At 32.3% G+C, this 18,365-nt stretch overlaps 1 protein-coding gene across 1 annotated transcript in view; it reads right to left on the reverse strand.

Moving 5' to 3' along the window:
• Positions 1 to 17,890, reverse strand: part of LOC109596551 (hormonally up-regulated neu tumor-associated kinase homolog A) — a 347,951-nt gene extending 330,061 nt beyond the window's left edge. The window contains exon 1 of the mRNA XM_049961294.1: positions 17,738 to 17,890. Coding sequence (XP_049817251.1) covers positions 17,738 to 17,766 — 29 coding nt within the window. The 5' untranslated portion in view covers positions 17,767 to 17,890. The remainder of the gene's footprint in view (positions 1 to 17,737) is intronic.
• Between the last annotated feature and the right edge of the window lie 475 nt (positions 17,891 to 18,365).

Raw genomic sequence — 18,365 nt, forward strand, 5'->3', positions numbered from 1 at the left:
CATATTACAACTTTATAACAATTACTATATCAAATATATTTTCCTATATCGCCTTATCAGAGAATTATTTATGAAATCGGTATTTTAAAAGTCCGCACTTGTTTCATCACGGTACTTATATTAAAGAAAATTTACATGCTATTGTGAATTTCAGATTTAGTGCATTCTAAGAAAATGCAACGAAGGTATTTGGTCAAATGTCAATAAAATTATTTTATTACCTTTAAGCCGTTTTACAGTAAAACTTAGGCAGCATATTTTGTACGTTTACAATGATATTAAATTCAATTTCGAAATCCTCTCTGGAATTAACTTTAAAGAGATAAAATACCAACGAAATTGATTAGAAAACATATCTATAAAACTAAACTTGGACAGGAATTAATTTTCCATAAATCTATTTATGTGGATTTGAAATAATCATATGGTCACGTTTTATTGGTGCGGCAATAGACAACGTTTCATCGATTATAACAAAGTTTTGCTTTATTTTCGGTTTACTTTTAACTATCACTACTCGGATATGATTTATGGGAAATTGTTAAGTTGCTCTTTTTACAGCCATTTATCATGCTACGTCCAAACTAATGTTTTATCACTAATGCAATCTAGAACTTAAAAATAATTGACCCGTTTCACAGGATCACTCCGCAAATAATATAATTTTGTAAAATTAATGATCGGTGCACGATTTTTGCAAAAGAGAATAAGAAACTGGGAGCCGTTTACAAGTAAACATTGATTATTTTAAGTTTAATGATTGCCTGAACAATGATTAATGCTCTTTAGTTTATTTCTTGTTTTCGACCAAACTAAGTAGATGATTATTAAATCAGTCCAACTGGTTTAATTAGGATGGCAATAGATATTATTTGATATTTTGAGTACTTACAAATATAAAAATATTAACTAATACACTCAATAATAGTAGAAAATACAACATTTTTATATACCACAATAATTTTTTTCAATATACATAGACATAATTGTATTAATTACTTTGCATTCTGAAATAATTAACTCAACACAAACAAAATATTTAATTATACTGAAATATCCACGCCTAATGCGCTCTCATTCATCATATTGTCCTTTTTGGAATGAGAAATTGGCCAGAGACACGCCGATTAACCTGTTAAGTGCACGTCTTAAAATGTAACGCAATTAAAATCATATTCTCTCTTAAAGCGAAGAAGGCCCCAGATCTACATCCTTAATGATCGTCTTTCAAGAACAATTATTTCTACCACTCGCGATGGTTTTTGCGTTGTTGTCGGACTCGCCATTACAAGTCTATTAAAACATGTCCTGTAATTGCCGGGTGTTTTTGCCGTATCCGTGCAATTCTTCTTTTAATTAATTGTGTCCGCACGCAAAAAGGCGTACGGTGCCAAATTCGGCAGTTATCAATTCATTGTGCGGCGCAGCACAGGAATTGTAAGAATTTTAGGAATCGTAAGAATTTTGTTTGTTTATTAATTATATAGATACTTTAATTTTTGCGAAGAATAGCGTAGATCGTAAGCTGGTGCTGAGCCCTAATGACAGCAGGAAAATGAAAAACATTGGATGGAGTGAGGGTTTCAGCCCTATTCCTGAATCCCCCCATTATAAGAACCATAAGTTTTCTAAGAATGACAAGTGAAAACGTCTCCTACATCTTAACCTTTATCCTCCTAGTCATAACTTTTTATGTCGTTGTATGGAAACATTTTCGAAATAATTAACAGACCAAACATCAGTAATTATACCAGATAATAATGTTGAATTCAATGATTTATTACCGCCTATGCTGGATCTGAGATTCGAAAAATCTGAACGTAAATATAATTGACCTATTTTCTAAACAAGCTCTGGCATACTTGATCCACAACCCTTTTTATCGACGATCGCATTGAATTATACTCTCACACATGGTCGTATTTGCACTCTTTAATGTTTGATTTGGGGTACACCCCTCTTATTTGCTTACAACCTCTCGAAAGTGGAAAGCATTTGTTAATAAAACTTTTATTTGCTATTGAGAAGGCTGCATTGGATATTAAAATCAAACACATTGTGTATTAATGGGGCCGCATTAAACGAACATTTAAACCGAAATCTCCACAAAATGTTTAAGCAACAATTTCAGTGAATTACAAATTAAAGTACGTAGCGAATAAATGGAGATCTTAATTTGTTGCATTTTAATTTTAAACTTTATATTTGTCTCTGGTGACGTGAGATGTGAAGTGCAGACAAATCAAAAAGCTCTTGTAAAGTTCAATTTCAATTTAATATTTTCATAACTACTCGTTGAAGGGTCTATGTAAAATAGGCATTGCTTTGACGTTTTAATAATGTAATTCGAATATGAAAACTAATTTAAAACGATTTCAAAACCAGAAACAAACAGGGCTTCCTAAACAAACACACTCATACATCCTGCATATTTGTGACGAGTAGAAACACATAATTAAATACAAAACTGCAAATGGTAGTTGTCATTATTATTAATTAAATTTGATATATATTTGTTAGAGTTAATTTAGATAAAAATTACCAAATGGCGTATGTTTCTTAAATTTAATTAACCAAGTTATCTGTTAATTACATGATAATATTAAAATGGCCTTTTTGATCAATGCGGCGTGCAAACCACATAATTTAACCGAAGCATCGGCGTGGGTGAAGTGAACAGTTTTTGATTAAACCCATAAATACGGACTACAATTGAATTTTCCTTTTGCCACCCCCCGATTAACGTGATGCATAATAAAACGAAGGCTCACGCAACTCGTCGTAAATTACGGTTTTTTGTTAAACTCAAATCTCTCGCCTATGAAATCCATCGACAGTCGATCCCGCAAAAGCCCATCACTTCTGCAAAATGAAAAATACAATCCAAACAGATGAATATCGGGTTGCAATGTGTCATTTTTACGATTTGAAAATCACAGCTTGCCATTATGGACGGGTTGGACTGCAGCGGCCGTAAAAAATGGGCTCTCTCTACGGTCCCCCGACATGTGCGCCAACTCGGGTTTTATTGGGGTGTTATTTTCGACTGTTTAGTTTTCCGCAGCGATCGGGAGTTTGTGCGGCCTTTTATATGTCGGCGATAAACTTATGGATTTCATTGTTAATACTAATGAGACAGATGCGTGCGTTTACCGTATTTACATAAGATATATCGTTCAACTCGTAAATTTCAAAATGGGTTTTGTGTGCCGGTTACACATCGTTTGTAATGTGGGCTGGTGGGATTTCACACCTAATCCCATTCGTTATAAATTTTAGGCTTTTTCCTTTTTCCATTTACCTTTCGAACATAATAATGCAAAACCTGCGTCACCTCTATGTTTCAATATTACTCGAATATAAAGTCCTAAACTCCATGAATATTGATATAATCTAGTAAATAATATCTTGGAGCCATTATGAAGGTGAATTGAGAGGTGGCTGAGTAATTTCAGTGAAGGGTGGCTATTGTGTGGGTGACCACAGACGGGCACTTTTTACGATTAGTGTCAGATGTCGAAGGCAAATTCGCGGCCGGTGATTGATGAATCCATTTGACACAAAACATCTGTGCGATATCCACATAAAGATGTCGTTATAAAATGTTGATTCAGCTTTTAAGGCTCCGATAAACACACGCAAGTGTTTAATAAACATATCAAAAAATAACATTTATATTCGTTAGCCTAAATGTTTTGTACTGTGAGATTAATGTTTACGCCACAAATTACGCGTTTATGCTTTCTCAATTTCGTGTTTAGAAAAAAATGAGTTCACTGACATTTTGTGCGGCTTTTTTCCGAACATTCGTCAAAATGTGTTTGTAATTTATTTCGGAGTACGGTTTCAAAATTTTTATTTCGTTTTTATTAAAGAGTATTAAGTTACGTGCCCGGTCTTACACAATCACGGCCATTGTGTGGCGAATGCAAATTAAATTATTTCGGGTTATAAAAATGCGAGCAAAACAACACAAGCCCAAAAAACAATTTTTCACATGTAGTAATTCCATTATAATTTTTTTTTTCGACGCTATTTTTAGGTGAGTGATCATCAAATTATCCCCGTTCCAAGAAGTTGATTAATAGAACTCGCCCGTTTGATTTATCCGCGGCACTAAAGAGCTTAACCCAAGTATCACATATAGTTATGGGAAAAGGGGAAGTAAAATTCAATCGCATAAGGGTTTAGAAACTTCCCTTTTGAAGGTTGCCAACTCTGACTAATTGGCATAGATCACAATGTGTTACATCATAATGCTTGACTTATACGCATTTCCGCTTGCCTTCACTTGCCACGACCCACTGTTTCCTTCATTCTGACATTCAGAACGCATTGAGATCCATGATTTGAACTATACCCGATTAATCATCTCTTCTTTCCAAATGTTAAGCCAACCATTGTACGTTTCGCCCCCAAATTAATTGGATACGTGTATTATGTCGAGATTTTGCTATAGGGCTTTCAAAAAATGCCATTCTACAAAACAATTCTCATCTAAATTGATTGTGTTAGTATTATATTTTACCTATTATTGTACTTAACTCTGCTTTTAATCCAAATTGAGGAGGTCTGTAGGGGTTCTCGTAATTATACTATTTAAAATTTCCTAATCACTTTAATACCAATACACAAAAATAAACACCGAAAGTATTATATGGTACGTACAAACACAAAACAAATGGTGTTACATTTACTCCTTTTAATTGGTACTGATAGAATAAATAAGTAATATAATATAATTATACTCATTATATAGGATTAAATCAAAAACAAAACCTACTTATTTGCATTTAATGCCAGCACAGAATAATTTGTGGTGTCAGTTCATATACAGTAGTGGTCATTATTATAGCAATTTTTTAAAAAGTTAAATAGTTTAATCATCATTCTTTCATTTAACGTGAACTGCCATAACAATATTAATATACTATTGTTGATATTATAAAAACTACTATATTCTTATTCTATAAAATTTATTACATATACATATTTTTCTGAATTGTGCTGGACATTACTTTTGAAAGGGATTTTTGATGATTCTTTTGCTTTTAATTTAACATTAACATGTTGTATAATATCCTTTTTGTTGTATAATTTTGGTCCATCTCAGTGGCATAGACGAATATACGACGAAGTCTATATTCCTTCAAGCTCTCATGAATTGCTGTGATGAATTTGGTTTTAAAAGTGAAAACATGGAGAATGTTTTCTATAAGATTGACGACTGCTGATGCTGTTATTTTGGTCTTTTAACCAATCCGTCACAATTTTAGAGTTGTTTGGAATCATTTTTACTAAGAGCAACATTTCTTCAATACATGGAAACAATTTTCCTCCACACATCGGTTTAAAGGGATCTACGCCAGAAGAAATGAAGCATCCCCATTGCATAATTGAATCGCCACAATGTTTCACTACGGGTATAACAAATATTTTGTGTAGTTTTGTTCCTGTAGGATGTGTAACATAAGCAAAACCATCATTTTTTTATAAATCATACTTAGAAGTCTGGGGACAAACAAAAACCCTCATCGACTAACCATCCTCTCACAATCCTTGAACTAATTCCAGCAAGTTTTTTGACATTCGAATTACCCAGTGATGGTTTTTCAAACTCTGAAATTTTATTTCGTAGCTAACACTTGGACAGTTTCTCTAATTTTTTTAATAATACGGGAAAGAACTGACGTAAATTCTTAGCTATCTCTTCTTGTTCTTACAGTTTTACTACCACGACCAATCAAAAAATAATTATGATAAGCAAAAGACCGTTAGTAAATAATCGATTTAAGTTCACATAAAGGAATAAAATAAGTGCCCGTTGCAAAATAATAAAGTACTCAATTTTTTAATTAGTAGATACAACAATAACTGAAAAAATAATAAACATCTTATGTACTGGCGTCCAATTCAAATAGTACAATTTTTATTTTTAATATATTTTAATAAATTGCTATAATTATGGCCACTACTATATTTCATATGAACATATTAAATCCTACATTTCTATTGTAATTTTGAAATATTCTATAAAATAATTTAGCCCATATTATACCTAGATTTGTAATCTTAGGAAAGCTACAACCAATCTGGAAAAATACAATCACATAAACTTTTTATGACAGATCTATAGCGGAAAACCGTTTTTTTTTTTAGTAAATTAAACATCAAAATATTTAGATATCTGTAATAAAACAATTTGTCTTTCAAGATGATCATTCGAGTTCTGATCAACAAGTTTTATGTTCGATTATATGTGTTATTTATAGTTTGCCAAGACGAAGTAATCATTTGCAAAACACTGCATCCAGCATATTAACTATTGGGCCTTATGGTATATGAAACGTTCCACATTTTAATGGCGGTTTTTATGGTCCCATTCGAAAACGGGCAATATAAATTTTATCGAATGATATTACAATCCTATTAATTTCAGTGTGACAAAAAACGATGGCCTCATAGGTGCATGCGGTAGAGAAAAAAATCGTTACAAATTTAACAAACGTACGGACCGATACAAAGTATGAAACAAATAATTAGGGGCGGAGCGGGGATCTGTGGTATTCGAGTGCAGCGACGATTTTAATCAGTAATCACCAATTTATCTCACAATATATGTCTATTCAGCATTTTGAAAATGTCGATCATAAACTGTGATAAATTCGATGCCGCCACGTGCATTACGGGACAAACGTGGCGCATCAGCTGATTCGTGTGCACGATTTGAATGCGTCCCAAACCCTGTACTCGTCTGGCCGATTGTCCATAAAGAGTATGAGTGGTTTTAATACTTGTCCAATGAATGCGGTCGGAGCTTTTCAACAAATAAATTTAGGTTAGGTTATTCTGTGAGCGTGCGGCAAATGTACGTATGTGGCCTGCCTGTCAAGATTCTGTTTTTCTATCAAATGAGTTTATTATTACGCCAGCTGTACCGTTCGTCACGGCGCATTTCTATTGTGTTTATATTAATATAAATTAAACGACTGAATGTAGGTTGGTTGACTTTTTACCACTGCTGAAAATGTTTGCACCCCGTTTGTTGTGGGAGTCGAAACGGTGCGATTTAAGATTTCTGTTCCATTTTCGAAAGTTCGGACCGAACAGTAGCATGTAAAAGGAAATCCAATTAAGTCACAACAAAAAAAAATCGATAATTATCGTTCGTACATTATGTGAACGACACTTTCGAATATCAATTTTGTATTGAACGTCAGCATTATCCGAGCCGTATTGTTAATTTACCGTTCGGTAATCTTGTTCTTCGTTGGCAGTAGTAATATATGAGATTGCTACCGTTCTTAATTACATACATTGAAAACTGGAACACTTAATTAGTTACATCAATTTCATTAAGATAAAAAAGCATGCCGTAGCGCCACTTATCTAACGTGTACATTCTCATGGTCGTAATAATTACATTCAAAAAAAGCTATTAACTAATAATTAAATTCTAATTATTCATCTTCCACAACTCATTCTCTGTAATACATAATAATTTTATTACGGCGAGTGAGTGTAAAAATGTTTAATTGTAGATCGGAGATTTTACTTTAAATCGTTTAATGAGCGTTGAAGAAATTACATTCAAACCGTCTTACTAAAAAGTTGTGTTAATTTATTTTTATTAATTTCCAGAAGGTCACTTTTAAATCTGTTCACCGACCATTTGTCATCTCGCAGTAAAAAGGGGGAGTGCGCATAAAGGGCTATTAAACCGCATAATTTTAATTCCTTGTTCGCAAAAGATCCACATTAGTTAGCATTTCTAATAATACACGCTCACTATACACTTTGGCTTTGGTTCATTTAACAAAACCAATTAAATATTTTGACGTAATATGGGTGCTTCCCCCTTTGTCACTCTAAACTAACAAATAATTAATGGCGGGCTGCACTTTTAAAAATAACACGAATATTCGTGCCCCGTTTGATTGAAGCTCTCAGCATTTCGAATCGGGTTACAAAAAGGGGATACGGACTATTACTTAACGATGAAAAGTTTTGATGGTTTTAATGACGCGATCTCTATTTTTAAGAGTTCTAATTATTAAGCATCAAAGAGGCCATGTTCCATGTATGTAACAATTACAATTTTTACTTAAATGTATATTTGAAATGACTAAACACATGTCTAAGTTTTTTACCTTAGAGTATAATATATTTTTTTCAAAGGATAATTTGTCAAACTGAACGATACAGGTAGAAAAAAATGATGGAATTTTTCGTGGCAAACGATTTATGAAATTTTTTATGCATAAAGAATTTAACAGATCTGTAAAATGCCCGCGATGCTTTGATTCTGCTGTCTTAGTAGGACCAAATAATTACAGAAAACACTGAAACACAAACTTTAATAACAAAGCAGAAATGGTAGAAACAATGTAATAATACAGTCGAAAATGTTGCTGCAATTTTCAGCAAATAAATAAAAAACACAAACAGTATACTAATTAAGAAACGTACAGCTTATTTTGTTTTTAGTCTCGGATTTACACACTTAGATTACATTTCTAAAAGCACATAGATTAAATTGTTCCATTTTAGCGCAACTGGCATTGTTTGTGTTGAAGGATAAAGTAAAACAATAAAAACTAGCAGAGAGCTTATCTTTGAACAAGTGCAGTTGTATTTATTGCAATATAAAGTCAGTTTGAAATCTGATGACATTTCATTTAGAACAGTTTTGTACCGGTTAAAACAATGTATTTGCAGAAAATTTACATATTAGCAGTGAAATATTAAATTGTGTTAAGTATATTCTGTATTCTTTTATTGTTTTCGAAACGAGTTTCCTACTTCCTCCTTTAAAATTGAAGTTTCAATTAACACGCAACAGCTTCACCTGAATTTTGTACTGAAACATTAACATTAACTCAGTTGCTGGAAATGTCTGCTTTCTTTTGCTGAATAATTCAAGCCTAATTAGCCATGCAATCAAATTCAAACCTAATCCGTTCATATTTTAACAAACTTAACAGTGCAAAAATCACACACAAAGCCATAAAGTCGTCGTTTACCCAAATCGTTTTAAACGCTTCTTCTGTTGAAAGGATTTTATAAACGGAACGTCATCGTGTAGTTTATGGTTCAAATTCAGAATTTTTTGAATGGGATTCGTGTCGTGAAAAGCTTAATATTTTATTTTATATGTTTTTTCGCTGGCTGCGGGGTCGTACGTCAGGAAACGCTGCAAATAATGCGATCCGCACATGCAAGCCTGAAAGACGAGGTGCAATATTCTTATACGACGTTATTTTATTTTTGATCTACTACTTTAATTATGGAGTGGACATAAACGTGCACAAAATAACAATTTATTACGATGACTGGACACTTCGGACGATCCCACTTTATCTGCTATCAATTAACTGATTTGTTTATAACAATATTATTCCATATTTTCAACGGTGTTTACACATGGCAAGATTATTATTATTACTTTAATGTACATTAATTATATTCATAGCACCACTAAAACTGTAATCATATATAATTTACAAAGCAGAATTTTTTCCCCAATCGTTAAAAGTTTCGTTCGTTTCTCGATAATTGCTCATCGTTTCACAATCATTTTCATTATTCCGTTCCATCGTAATTTCATTATTCAATTATTCCACATTTACTTTATTTCCATTAAAATGAATTATTAATTCACGTATAAAGAGCCAAAAAACGTATTTGTGAAGTTTTATAATTGGCCAAGCGTTTATTAAATCGAGATTTAAATGGGTCCGTTTCAATAAAAATTTAGGTATTAAATATTATATAAATTAATTTATATACGCCATCCCCCGGCGGAGTGTAATATTTTCAATTATCCAAATCAGTTCTCCCCTTCGCAGTTAAGTACAACTTCCCCGTTATAAATTTTAATCTTTTCGGAGGTGTTTTTGCATTCGGAGATGAAATTTATATTTGAATCTGACAGTAAACGTTCCTAAATCAAATTTAAAATGTTTTTTTTTTCTCATTTTTGTTTTAGTGATATATTAAGCCGGGCCCGAAAGAAATTCACATAAATTCTAGAGCGATAAATATTTGTAAAGTGGACTATAAACAAAACACGGCCGCGACAGCATCCATTGAAAAACACGCATTTGTCAAAGTCGCACTTTTATATAGATAAGTGATTAAAAAATAAATCTTATTTAAATAAGTTGTGTTTTCGGAGGTGGTGATGAATTGAGGTTAAGTTCAAGTCGGCCATGTGTTAGTGTGCAAGGCACACTGCGCTTTTATTGAGTCGTAATTCATGGCTTTTTCTCGGCCAACTCTCTGTCACTGAGCTAAGTTACGCGTGCACTATATTTTTTTCTAAATCATTTTACACAATTTATTGGACCAGCCAACGCTTTATGTTAATACGGGTGAATTATTTGTTGGAGGAAGTGCCCATTGATATGCGATTTTATCTCGGAAATATTATTTTTGAGCCACCAATAATAATAACTGTAAAAAACGTACGATATGGCCGTGTATAAATGTGTGTGTATTTCCTGGGACGGTGAATCCGCTATAAAATAATGCCTCATAATTTATTTAGATGCGGTATACATTTAATAAAGTAAATGGTTTGTTTAATTTTTGAAATGGCCGTGCCGAATGTCGTAAATTTATTACATTTCCGATCCATTATATTATATTCCCGGTGCCGAGTGTCCCTAATTAAATGACGTCGCGGATGAAAACAAAAATTATCACATGAATAGAGTGCATGTCAAATTAACGGGCGCCTAAATAGATTTTCTGGCCGCAAAAACCCCGAAACTTTTGCCATTTTTTTTTCCCGCTGGGCCCAACATTACGCGACTAGGCAACCGGGAGCCGGGACAGTCGGACGGAACAAAAGCCGAAATATTTCCATAATTAAGGGAACTCTAGTCTATATTTGGTGATTTTTCACCCCTGCGGCGAGAGCCGTCCATGTCTATAATTCACGCTCGTGTGCCCTTCACTCATCATACATCTGCATCCTGAGGTCGGCCACTCGATCCCCTTATTCAATCAAATCGGGGAGCTAAATGCATACGTTTGATTTATATCGTTTTTGCCGATATCCGTCGGTTTGATTATTCGCGTAAGGTCCACCGGCTGCCCTACAATTAAATAACAGGGAGGAGGGTCTCTCGTCATTGGTTTTAAAACTATAAGTGACATACATGAGAATATGTGATCTATAAGGGGTTAATGGAAAAACGAACGATTTAAGTTAGGCACAAACCCATTTGTTTGGTTAATAGTAGAAATTTATTATTGTTAATAAATTATTCTGTCTATAAATTAAAATTACAATTAGAATTAAATATCAAAAATAGTTTTAAAAAATATGTTTAGCGATTAGTACATAGAATTTTAGTGCATAAAAACTAAACTGGGGTATATATTAATTTTTTTGGATGGTGAATGATAAAATTAAATGCTCAAATAAAAAATTATACAAAAAACCTACGAGAAAATTATATTAAGTAGACTTACCACATATCCAATTAGACATAACCCTTTATTCTTTCATGCAAATTCCAATAGTAAAACATAAATAAAACAACGATAACCTATGCAATAAAATAATGAATAACAAGTAACATTATATTTGTAAGTGTCCTTTCGACCCGTACAACAACGCTTCCAAAAACGGATAAAGAGCATATCATAAATTATTACATCTCTGAACAAGATTTAAATTTTACAAAATAACGGAAATATACGGCCGTCAGTGCGAGCTAGAAAATCGTAAAATTTGGATTTATTATAAAGAACGGCATATATTGCTTGTCGTTTGACAGTTATGGCTTATAATATGTATTAATTAGAGAATGCGAGGCGTAATAAAAGAAGTGCAACAAAAATCTATATTTGTACGGAAGGCCGTAAAAATGTGTATATTTTTGGTCGGTCGGTCTGCAGTTTCGGCACCCGAAAGATGCCATAAACTACCATTTCGGTGGTTGTTTCACGGGACCGACACCGCATACGTGGAATATTTATTAACACGATGATAAAAATACACATCCAGTGTTTTTTATGGCGCATTTTTTTGTTTTGTTCGGAGCACAGTGAAAGGGTTATGAAATAAAATTAAACTAATTGGAGGTGGGAGCCGTAATTCGGTGCGGGTTGAGGGCGGAGTTGGAAAAAAACACGTTTTATGCAAAAAGAAAATTTATTTGGAGAGTGGCATCTGTTTTACAATAAACGTAACGTCAAGTAGCTGCGACTTGTTTGAAACAAAGTGTTTTGAACGCAACAACCCCGGTTAAAAGCTACGCCACTGCCCTCATAAAGCTCAACGACAGCCACTGAACATAATGCAATGCGTAAAAATCGTAAAATGCAGTTTGTAAAAGGGGTTACGACCATTATTCAAAACAGCTGACATATTTTCAATGGCTATAAAATAGTTATTGACAAAAGTGGCAGCATTTTTTTCATTACGCTGGTTCTATTCAGTTAATTAAATTCGACGTTATATTTATATGAGTTTTATTACAAGTAAAAAATGTACGTTAGGAATTGATTTTATAAAAATTAAGATTTACATGGTATGATAAATGAAACGATAAAACTTCAAAGGGGGATTACAAAGGCATAGCAAATCGATTTGATAAGCTCGACTTTTATTTTTGCATTTTATGAAACTGCCGGACTACATGAAGCCGCATTTACAACACTCCTATCTATCCCTTCTAATGCACGATATTTTTTTAAACGTTCGAATGCTGCACAACAATTTCTATCATTGCCTAACGCCATATAAAATAGTTGTTGGCATAAACTATCCAAAATAATAATTACGGTATATACAAATTATATTATTAATATACATTGTCTCAATTTATATAATAGTAATATACAGACACTATTTGTTGCCATAATACTAAAATTGAGATAAATTAAATAAATTGGAAAGAACAATGAGTCTCACAGAAAATAGAAATATTCGCAAATAAAAAAATTGTTTTAAAATTACGCTATTATATTTATACGGGTAATTAATTTTAGAATAGAGCCGAATTATAAATACATTTGTGATTCATCGATTTAATTTTCAACTAAATAATAATTATTTGGATTTGATTTACGAAGGATAAATAATTAAATCATATTATATTTGTTTTTAATTTAATCAAGTAGTATATTTTACATCAAAATCCAGTTAATAGAATATTGATGAATTCCCGTTAAATGATTAAATCAAACAATAAATCTGTAATTAAAACGTAACTAAATGTATGGTTGATAAAATTATCGATTAATTTTAGTTTGTTTTCAACATGTTTTCTGTCTGTGTGTGTTTTTTTTTAATCTAAGCCATTATGGCAAGTTGTCGACCAGACTTTCAAGGATTTACGAGATATTCTGTATATTAAAACTGTTCTCTAAAGTAAGTTTGCCAAATAAGCATGTCTATGTGTTAAACAAAAGACTTATAAAAGTAAAATTTGGATTTTACTGTCAAGTGGTGTAAAACAAGTTCCAAGTTTTCAAATTCAGTGCAGTGTGCACAGTAACTGGAAGCTTAAGAACTAAAGCAGTTTCCAAGAATTCACTGGAGGTTATTATTGAATTAATAATTCCCAGTCAAAGTTAAACGCCCTAATACCGAGCGATGCAGTTTTTACTGGAAATTGTATAACTTAAATTAAGTGGATTGTTTTAAAGCTTCGGGTGCTCCCGGAGTATAAGTATAATAAAATTTTAAGTTGTTAAGACCTTGATGTGGATGGCCAGAGTAGTTGCTGTAAAGTTTTACGAAATAACTAAACTTACATTATTAATATAGAAATTACCTGTAGATGTTATCAGCCTAATTGGCGTCTGCGTCGGGCAAACTTCAAAGTAAAAAGTTATTGCTCTAAACTTTCATCGGTCGATTTTGCCAGTTAAAGCAAATTTAGGTCCCCGCAAATTAATTAATTGATAGCGACGATTAAAATTGATTTATTGTTGTTAAACGAGTCGAGTTCAAAAAATACAACATAAATATCTAAAGGGATCCTTAAGACTTTGTGTCGTACGTGTGATAGTAAACGGTCACTGGAGTCTGGCTCTTATTTAATTATGTTTTACTTGTGGGGTCATGTATGCTTTCAAATCCAATTTGCTCTCCCACAACAAATCCACCACTACCAATTACGAAATCCGAGTGTCCGATTTTTACGCAACGCTATCGAATTTAACGAGACACACGAGCAATACGACCAAACACCAAATCCTCGCCGGCATTCTGAAAATAAATTTTCGCCCAAACACGTGTCGTCTCATGGGCGATAATGAAAATTACGAGGCTGATGAATGTTCGAGCCGCGTAACTTACCCTCCCTGATTTCTTTATGACTGACAACTAGGATATGAACAGTCGACATGCGATGACTGAGGATACAGATGACTAGATAAATAACTGTCGAAATTGTTAACATCGCTTAGTGCGTATTTATTCAGATGCGTGTGTCGTCCCGTCACTTAAAATTTGTTTATTAAATATAGATGCGCGTGAAAAATGAGAACAGAAATAATACACGGGAGCTGACACGGCTAATGGCACCGCGCATTTGTAACAACGACCGAAGATGCGTGCGGCACCATAAGAAAAAAATTAGGATAAGATTAATAAAAATGGTCGCGAACGCTGATAAACAATTGTGGAAACTTTCGAGCTATGGGAACGACGCGGTTTCTAAACGGGCCGGCTCTTTTTAAAATGGACAAATACGGCGCGGAAATTTATGCATTTGCATAAATAAAATCGGCACATGTACCATGTGTTCTTGTTTAGGTCGTTTTGATTTACTACAAGAAACCGTACACTGTTCCCTTAACAGAGTTGAAATATGGCCCGCACTAATACACATTTCTTTAACCAGTCGGCGATATTTTCTCTCAGCGATTCGACCACGTTGTTTATTGAATCGCCGGATCATATGCATTGGAAACTAAGACGGAGAAAATTATGCTCCGCCATCGTCCATTTCCCATGCAATGACAAATTCAATTGTCTGGGGGCCAAGCAAAAATGTTTTTAATCAGAGTCTGGCTATGAAATTAGAAATATTTCTGTCTCTTGTTCGAATACGGTTCTGCTTTGGATACTTAGTTAAGGCCTCATGCATGTTTATACCATAGAACTATCGCTATATTTGTAAAGCTTTTCAATTCGTCGCTTTGTTTGCCAATCAAACTTCTGTATTTATTAGTTCGCTAATTGGAACTGGATTACTTCTGTTGTGAAAGAACAAATACAGCTGTTATATTGCCGTGCCTTATATAAAACGCACTTAACTATTCAAATAAGGTCCGTTGAATAATAATTGTGTTTAATTGATTAGTCCATTTTTCCTTAATAATTTTTATTTGAATCTAATTGGGTTAAGAAATCTAGCTAATGGAAATCTGTTGATTGTATACACTATTATTTCATCGGTTCGAATCTAATTTGCTAAACTTATAATTTCTTACACGTAATTTAATATACACTTTATTAAAAAATAATTGTTATTATTAACACTCGTACACATCAGTGCACGAAGCTTTAATTGAAAGCCATTTTATTGAAAATTAGTTGCATGTGACATGAAACCAAGAATGTTGTTGATTCAGTAACACACAAACTATAAATTATATTATTATCTACGTCAGTAGTTATATTAAAGTTTGATTATCATTTATTAAAAAGTAGTTTCAATATCGATTCGTTATTGACGAATTCATTGTCTTGGTGAGTATACACACCAAGACAATGAATGTATTTTGCAAAGTTAGGGTTCAATATGGACCACTTAACAATCCTTTGTGCGAGTAAAAGGGAATTTACAGGATGGCCCGTACATAATGGAACTAAACTTCAAGAGTAAGACATTGTTATTGCTAAATACTACATTTTAATCACAAATTCAGCTCATGATATTACGGTGTCATATATTAATTCTTTAATGTTTCTATATTATTTTATTGAACAATTATATGTACAATTTTTACCAAATTTAGTATTATTGTTTGTTATACTTTATATAGTGGTTGTCATTATTATATCAATTTATTAAAATGATAAATATTTAACCCATAACTATTTTATTTAATGTGAACTGTTCAAATAGTATTAATTTACTATTGTTGTTTTATATAGTATAACAAAAACTACTATATTCTTATTCTATAAAACGTTTTTTTTTTAATTCTTAAAGATATTTGTGATAATTAAATCTGTGTTAATGCTAGTAAATAATCGATTAAAATTTACAGTGAGTAATGGAAAACCATACAGTAAAAAAAAATGTCCATTATCCATTGAAAAAATAAAAATGTAAACAATTTTTGAAAAAATAATATTATATTGACCTGTTGCATAGAAGACCCAATAATAACATAAAAACAAGAAATATTATAGGTATTAGCATCACATTCATGTAGTATAACCCATATTTTTAATATATTATGGCCACTACTACATATCCAATTTCATTTTTAATAAAAGCGGATAAAATTTATAGTTTTTCTGCAAAATACGATTATACGTCTAGATTCTAAAATAACACTAAAAGGTAAGAATGTAATTTAATATTTTTGAAATATAATAATTCTCTGAAACGGGTGGTTATTTAAGACAGCTTCCTTTACTCCATCTAATCTATCCAAAACTGCAATTTGGGCCACCCTGTAGATATTATGTGAACATTCCTTGAGAATAAGACTGCCACCATTTTTTTATCAAAATTCAATTAATATTTATAAATTAATACCAACATTCAATACATTAATATCAACATTCAACAATTCTTTTCCAACGTTTTATTATATTAAGTAAATCACAAAAATAGAACGACTTGTTTAAATACTAAACAATATATACTTACGAGACTGATATTTGTTTCATTAAATAATAAAACAAACATATATAAATTATGTTATTTATACACGAAACATGGTACGTTAACGATGACAAAAAATAAAACCAGAAAATGACTGTAACATCCTTACGTCTTTTTGACATGGACGAGATTAAATTGGAAATTATTTTCTCGTCTATATTGTTCCAAACATGTTTGACATGTTCTAACAAATTTGCTTTATTTGTGATTTGCTCATTTGCTCTAATCTTCTTATCCACAATCTCATAAGTTTTCTATTGGATTAAGATCGGGAGATTGAACTGGCCACTTTAAGACACTGATTTTTTGCGGAACAAACCATTCAATAACAAGCTTGGCAGAGTGTTTGGGGTCATTGTCATGCTGAAATATAAATTTTAACAGTATTTTCCATTCACAATAGGGTAGCATGAGATCTTCTAACATAATATGTTACGATACACAAAAAGATCTATTTTGCCTTCGGGCCCATACCGTAAGCGGAAAAACAACCCCAAACTATAACACTGCCATCTCCATGTTTAATAGTTATTGTAACATATTTTAGATGACGTCTACTGTTTTTAGGACGATGAACAAAACTGTCCACCATCACTTCCGAAAATATTAAACTTTGATTTGTCCAAAAATAGTACCTTTTTCCAATCTCTTGCTGTCCATTTCCGATGCCTATGACCGAAAAGTTTTGCTTCTCAATTCTTTTTTAAAATACTTGCAGCCTTGCTTCCACTAACCGACGCGAATTGTCATCGAACTAATTGATTTATCTCAATCGCTTAAAATTTGAGTTACAGACATCCTTGGATTATTTCTAATAAGCATGTTTATGCGACGATCTAATACTCTGCAGGTTTTTCCAATTCGCCTACCTCATTTTCGATTCTCCACACAACACCATGAACTCGAAACCTTTTAATTGTTACTGATACCACTTGTTTTTATACAAGAAACTTTTCACTTATAACTTTTTGTGATCTTCCTGAATTATAGGCCACAATAATTTTATTTTTGAAATCCGTCAACAAATGTTGAACAAGAGGTCCTTGTGTAAACACAATATTCGTGTATGACAGACATAAATACGACTGAAAAGTACTCGACTCGCTTTAATTTTGTCGCGTACATTTTTTTTTTTTTTTGGTTTATAGAAATAGTTGAATAAAAACTCTATTTTACTGAATGTGAAAAATGTGTGAGACTTAAATGGAGTAAGAAAAATAAAGTAGTGGGCATAAATAAATGTTTCATAATTTAGTTTTTAAACATTTTATTTAATATTTACTGCCCGATACTGTATAAAACAAATTTTATGAAAATTGTATGCTGCTTATAATATTTTTGAAACGTTTCTAACATCCTATGGTCACGACCATTTTCATTTTTTTTTCTTTTTATTAGACTGATGTGACTAAAATATAATATTTTATCAATAAGAATTTCTGTGTACTGCAGCCTTACTAAACTTGATATAATTATAGTTGGAATGTTGGATTTAAA

Source organism: Aethina tumida, chromosome 1, assembly GCF_024364675.1.
Source record: "Aethina tumida isolate Nest 87 chromosome 1, icAetTumi1.1, whole genome shotgun sequence".
In the NCBI taxonomy this organism is placed as follows: domain Eukaryota; kingdom Metazoa; phylum Arthropoda; class Insecta; order Coleoptera; family Nitidulidae; genus Aethina; species Aethina tumida.